Raw genomic sequence first — 6,769 nt, 5'->3', positions numbered from 1 at the left:
CAAAAGAGCATAAGAGGCTGCAGGATTCAGAGAGCTCCTACTGAGGGCAAGAGCAAGGCACGAGCTGCCATGGACTTCCAAGAGCTTTTTGTTCTGTGATTTTTCTTTTTAAAAAAATGGAACTTGGATATAAAATTAGTGAGGTTCTTGTTTTTTTATAAGTGAGATTCTTAAGTCTTTTTTTGAAATAAAGATCATGTTTATTCAGTGGCTTTATAGTGTGTGCCTGTAGGAAGTAAAAAGGTTCCCAAAAACAGTTAGGAAAATGAGGATTGGTCTTTATTTATTTATTTATTTAGGAATAACGAGCAAGTGAAGCTGCAAAAAGGAGATAATTAAAGGCAGGAAAAGGAAAATATTATTGAGAAACGATACAGAGTAGCATCAAGAATTTTCCCAGTAATCTCCTCAAAACTAAAGCCAAGGTTTCCAAATTTGGCACGAGACAAATAATCTCCATACAGTGAAGAGTGATCAGGACTCCTTGCCCCACCCCCTGCATCCACAGCCACCTGTTCTTTGAGATTCTCTACTGAGGGCTACTCTGTCTCAAGGACGTTTGTTTCCCACCCAAGTACACCCCAATGCAGCAGTGACACAAACTTCTTTTACCTCCCCCAGTTTCCAGTCAAGATGAGATGATCCAGTTGATCAAGACTGTTCCCTAAAGAATTAATCAATAACAAAAGGATAAAAGACATGAAAGGAACAGGACATATTACTTTGCACTTCAGATCAATACTGGTCTAGGATTCGGAATCTCCATTTTTCATAATATCCCAAGGTAAGGAAGAACACTCAGAATCCCTGTATTTTCTTCTCCTCTTTCCCAAAGAGGAACCCCACACTATGACCCCATATCTGCCTACAAAGACTTTTCCACATAGATGAGTTCACTTCAAAGGGAAGTTACCCTCACCCGAGTCTCTTCAAAGGGTCTAGATAAAGAGACCAAGTCTTCTAGGCCACCCAGAATCCCCTGGCCAACAGGAGTAGCTGCCTGAAGGTGCCTCGAAACCTGAGATTATTGGTGATGAGGATAAATGGATGTACAGACATACACAAGTAAAGTATAATTTGCCAGGGCCAATACCACACATTATCTGAGGAGATGACAACTGTAGCATCAATGACCATGGACACAAAGGACAGCGCATAAAGAACCAAGAATGAGATGAGTGACTTCAGGGCTCTGCTGTGAGCCTGGACGTTGGGGTCTTGCAAGCTGTGGGCGTTGTGCTGCATTCTTTGGGAATGCCTTCTGAGAGAATTGATCAACAGCAAAATTGAGACCAGAAAAAGAGAGCAAGGAATTGACATGGTGACAAGTTTCAGAGGCATGAAATAGTCTATTTCCAGCCTTCTGTTCCACTCCTTAAAGGTTGTGTTCCCAGAAAACTTTCTCCTTAAGAAAGCCTGATAGATGGTGTGGTTTCCCCAAAAGAACAGCAGTGTTACAATGAAAGACACCAAGATAGAGCCCAGCAAGAGCCAGGGTACCAACGCTGGAAATCTCCACTTCAACCACAGGAAGGCAGGATGGGAGAAGTTGGCAATCTTGATACAGAACAGGACACTGAGCCAGGTGCCAAACCAGAAAGTGGCTGAGTTCAAGAAGTCCCAGTGGAGACTAATGAGCTGCCGGGCAAGGCTCCTGGAGTACTCAACCAGGTGGAGGAAGTAGTAGAAACTGTTCACCAGCCCAACACACTGCTGGAAGAATCGGGAGGTGCCCAAACTGAAGAGGATCATGTCCGAGGGGAGCAGCCTACCGCGCCGTAGCCATTCCCTGCTCAGCATCAGCACAATGAAGCTGTTGGCCAGGATCCCCAGGAAACAGAGCAGAACAAAGATCAACATGCAGAAAACCGATAGTGTCGGTAGCATTTCAGCTCCTCCTCCTCCTGTCACCACTAGTTGCCTTGGTTCCTGGCCTCCTCCCTGTCCCTACCCACAGTCCCTCACACTCCCTTCTGGAGACGGAAGATAAAGGGTTGGATTCTGCATGTAAGCCAAAATTTCAGTGTGAAAGGTGCTCAGGCAGGAGATAAAAGATGTGCTTTTGGCTCAGATATGATGCAAATATTTCCTTGGCTCGGGTACCCTGAGGCAGCAGCTGCTCGTGATTTGCCTTCTCTGATTTTGCCTACGTGCCGCCATGCTTGCAGTAGCATCAGTGGGGAAGGTTTTTTAGTTTTGATTCCTGAGTTCCATCATTCTTATCCCATCATTGGACTATGTGACCACTTGTCTCTTCCTATTAGGTGTAGACAGATAGGTAGGTAGGTGGGTAGGTAGGTAGTAGGTATATATGTACATACATAGATGCATAAATATCTAGTACAAGGAGATACCTAGGAAAAATCATGACACTAAAGAAGTCTTTCTGAGCTGAGTTTCCCTGCCATACATCTACCCCGACTCATGAATAGCCCCTCCTTCTAAGTTGATACCTAGGTCTACCTTTCTACCCAAATCTCCTGTGGCTTCTATAGAATAAGTAATTTATAACCATCTAAACTGCTCTTTTTCCAGTGGAAGAACGTATTTCCTTGTGTCTGTAAGACTGGGTGCCTAAGTGTCCTACTGGATTTTTGTTGAAACACCCTTAGGCTATCATCATTATTTGCCATGTAGCCATATTTAAATATGGCCACTGACTTACTTTTGTTAGACCAGCAGAGGGAGGTATGAGCAATAGAAACAACACAATCCTAGGAATGTCAACCTATCCTTCTTTGCCTGTGTTATTGACTAGAAACACACAGTGCTGTTATAGGATACACAACATGTTGGACTCCTTTGACTAGAATCAAGGGACAGCTCTTATCAAGTTGAAAATTGAGGGATCACAAAGTCACAAAAATCTGGGTTGGTATTCATGAAAGCCACCTTAGATTTGTCTACCACAAAAACATGTAAGAGCCCCATATCTACTAGCACAAACATCATTAAAGGGACCCCTACCAGAGCAGGTTGAAAAGTAAAACCATTTTAGTATATCTGTCATCTCAGAGAGTTACTTTTTCAATTACTTTTATGTGTGACAAGGACACATCAGATCTACTCTTTCAGCAAGTTGCAAGTGTATATTCTGGTATGACTAGCTGCTGTCACGCAGCTGTACATTCAGCCTCCAGGACTGACTTATTTAGCTGAGCTGAAATTTTGTACTCCATGACCAACATCTTTCCATTCATCCCCTTATCCTAGATCCCTAGCAACATCACTGTGATTTCACTTATTTGGGTTATTTTAGGTCCCACAAGTGAAGTCGTTTAGTCTGTGTCTTTCTACATCTAGAGTTATTTGCTTGGCTTAATGTTTTCTAAAACATAGTGTTCATTTGTGTTGCTTCACATAGCAGGATGTCATTCTTTAAGGCTGAATAATATTGTATACTCGTTATATAGCTTGTTTCTTCACTCATTTACATGTTAATACTTTCTTAGGTTGCATCCATGTCTTGGCTACTGTAGCTGATATTGTAATGGATATGAAAATGCTGATATCTCTGATTTCACTTCCTTTGGATATATGCTGTTCTGGCTTGAATAGTCTTGGTCCACACCAAAACTCATACTGAACATTGGTTCCAGTGTGGCCATATAAAAATGTATTGAGAATTTTCAGAGGTCAGAGTTCATTAAGAGAGGTTTTTTTTTCATATTCTCTCTCTTGTAGGACTGGATTGGCTTCCTGGAACAACTAAAGTGATTTCAGTGTCTCTCTGGCCTTTTAATGTGGGACTGTCTTCTGCATACACCCACTTACCTCACACATCTTCCTTCACCAGGAGCTCAGCAAACACCAGTGTCATAATCCTGATCATCTAAACTCTGAGTAAGAATAAACCATTCTCTTTAGAAATTACACAGCCTAAGGTATTTTGTTACAGTGACAGAAAAGATACTAAGACACAACATACACCCAGGAATGAGACTGTTAAATAATAAATTAATTGTTCTCTCTCTCTCTCTCTCTCTCTCTCTCTCTCTCTCTCTCTCTCTCTCTCTCTCTCTCTCTCTCTCTCTCTCTCTCTCTCTCTCTCTCTCTCTCTCTCTCTCTCTCATAAACATCTATATTATCTCCCAAACTACCTGTGCCAATTTACATTTCAACTAATGCATACAGAACTTGTTTTCTCTGCCTCCTCCCCACCATTTATCTCCTTTTGGTAAGCACTAACAGGTGTGAGGTAATGCTTCTTTACGGTTTGGATTTGCATTTCTCTGAAGTGGATGGTGCTGCACACATTTCATACACTTCTTGTCTGCTTGTATACCGCTTTTGAAAACTATCATCCTCTCAGATCCTTTGCTCACATTTAAATCAGGTTGTTTGGGGATGATTTTGCTACTGAGCTGTGTAATTCCCTTACAATTTTCTTCTTTCTTAGTGAGGAAACTATTCTTCCCATATGGCATATTCTTGGCACCTGAGTCAAAGTTCAGTTGTCTGCATGTGTGTAAAGTTGAGTCTGAGCTCTCTGTTGTGTCTCATTGGTCTGTATATCTGGTTTTATCACAGTACAATGTTGTTTGCATCCTTTTGGGCTGGTTACTGGAAATTTACTGTTTTCCTTCTGTTTTGTATTTCTTTGATCTTCCTTGCCCCATATTACTTTATGTGTAATGTTTGTATGCCTGAAGGAATAATTATCTTTACTACTGTACTGATTGCTTCCTTTGCTGTACATGGGTTTTTTTTAGTCTGATATAACCCTCTTTCTCTATTTTAATTTTCCTTCTCTGTATTTTCTGTGTGATATCACAAAGCTCAGTGCCCATATTGATGTTGGGAAGTGTTCACTTGTCTTCACTTCTTATAGTTTTATGATTTAAGATCTTAGGCTTGAGTGTTTAACCTATTTTAAGGAAGTTTGTGTATCATGTAATATAAGGGTCTGGCTTCACTTTTCTACCTATGGATATCTAGTTTCCCCCACTTTCCCCAGCATCATTTATTGAAGAAACCATCTTTTCCCTACTGCATATTCTTGGCTTCTAGTCAAAATTCAGTTGACCACACATGTATAAACTTGTGTCTGATCTCTCTGCTGTATCTCATTATCTATATGTCTGGTTTTCAGTACCATATTTTATACATTCCTTTGGAATGGTTACTGAAACATTATTATACTTCTTTTAATGTTGTATTCCCTTTATGGTTTTTCTGTTCATATAATCTTGGGTGTGAATTCTGCATAATCAAAGAAGCAATTATCTTTCACAGACTCTACAAACTTGAGTTTCAAAGAAACCAAACAAAAATCAACCATGGAAACCAAGCCAGACATGGTGACTAATAACTGTTATCTCAGCACTTTAGAGGTAGAGGCAGAAGGATTAGGAGTTCATAATCACCCACAGCTATGCAGTAAGTTCAAAGACAGCTTGAGCTACCCAAGACCCTGTGTCAAAAACAAAAACAAGATATGAGCAGGTGTGAAGTCACAGGCCAGATGGGACCTTACCCTCTAGTTATGGGGAGGATGTTGTCGACTCCAGCTCCAGAGGATATAATGTCTTTGGCCCCAGAGCAGAGGGACCACAGAATCCTGGGCACCTCCATCAGCTGAGACTGGGGTTAGTGAAAACTGCAGGAAACCTCAGTGGAAAGAGCTTCGGGCATCTCTGGTGGGTAAAGCCTGCTATAATAAGCAACGAAGGCCATGAAGGAACCACTCTCCACTTTCCACTGGTGCCAGCAACCTTTCTCCTGCCTCGAACTGTTATGATCACTGGCAAAGGCCACACACATTAAATGCTCCCTATCCCTTTCTCTGTAGCCATCCTAACTTTTTACCTCTGGTGCAAAGCCAAAGCTTATATTCTGGGGCTCTCCCAGAACAATTGTTATCATTAGGAAACTACTACTGTTTTGTGAGAAGACACAGATTATGACCCTTAGTCTGCCATCTTGTTCGAAAAATAATTTCTAAAGAAAAACATATTCAAGTTAATTTATATTAAGAGATTTTCTGTTTAATACTTCAAATGTGTTTTAATTTGTCTGTGGCTGCTTTTTGGCATTCAAATACTCTTTTAGAATAGGATTTTATTATGAAAGAGTCACCTTAGAAAATGAGTCCAACTAATAATATGAAAATTGTTATCCCCACAGCATAATATCACCTGCATACATCTATATACTATGAGCACCTCTAGATTATTTAAAATGCATAGTTCCATGTAAATACTGTCAGAAGAGTGCTAGATTTTTTTTTTTTTTTAGGTAATAATGACAAGAAAAATGCCTTTACATGTTCATTACAGACACAGTTTTTGTTGTGTTTTTCAGTTGCTATTGGTCAAATCCATCAATGCACAACCTGGAGCCATAGGTCACACTACCACTGTTGAAAATTAGTAATCTACAATAAAACAAACAATTCTACTGAAGTCATCTGGATATGCATTCTTATTTATATCATGTTTCTTATATTGTTTTTCATCTATTTTTTTTTAATCTACTAAATAAAGTATTTATAGATGGTGTGATTCAGGGTCCTCAACCTAGAGCCATGCATATGCTAGGAAAGCATTCTAGCACTAAGCTGTATCCCTCACACTCACACAATATATTTATAAGTACTTTTATTTGCTGCCATGATTCTGGTTCCTGAGTCTATAGCAGTTGACCAGCCATGGAGATCTTAGGTTTTATGGAAAATGAAGTCCTATAAAATGTTAGTGACAGCTGGGCAGTGGTGGCACATGCCTTTAATCCCAGTACTTGGGAGGCAGAGGCAGGTGGATTTCTGAGT

At 40.4% G+C, this 6,769-nt stretch overlaps 1 protein-coding gene across 1 annotated transcript; it reads right to left on the bottom strand.

Annotated features, from left to right (window-relative positions):
* Nucleotides 1-263: 263 nt before the first annotated feature.
* LOC116098814 (taste receptor type 2 member 41) lies at nt 264-1,887 on the bottom strand. Its single transcript, XM_031381694.1, has one exon. It carries the CDS (start codon nt 1,885-1,887, stop codon nt 961-963), a length of 927 nt encoding a protein of 308 aa, XP_031237554.1. The 3' UTR covers nt 264-960.
* Between the last annotated feature and the right edge of the window lie 4,882 nt (nt 1,888-6,769).

This window comes from Mastomys coucha, unplaced genomic scaffold, assembly GCF_008632895.1.
Source record: "Mastomys coucha isolate ucsf_1 unplaced genomic scaffold, UCSF_Mcou_1 pScaffold20, whole genome shotgun sequence".
Classification (NCBI taxonomy): Eukaryota; Metazoa; Chordata; class Mammalia; order Rodentia; family Muridae; genus Mastomys; species Mastomys coucha.
Note: the sequence above shows the minus strand (reverse complement) of the source record. Positions and strands in the feature narration are given on the sequence as shown.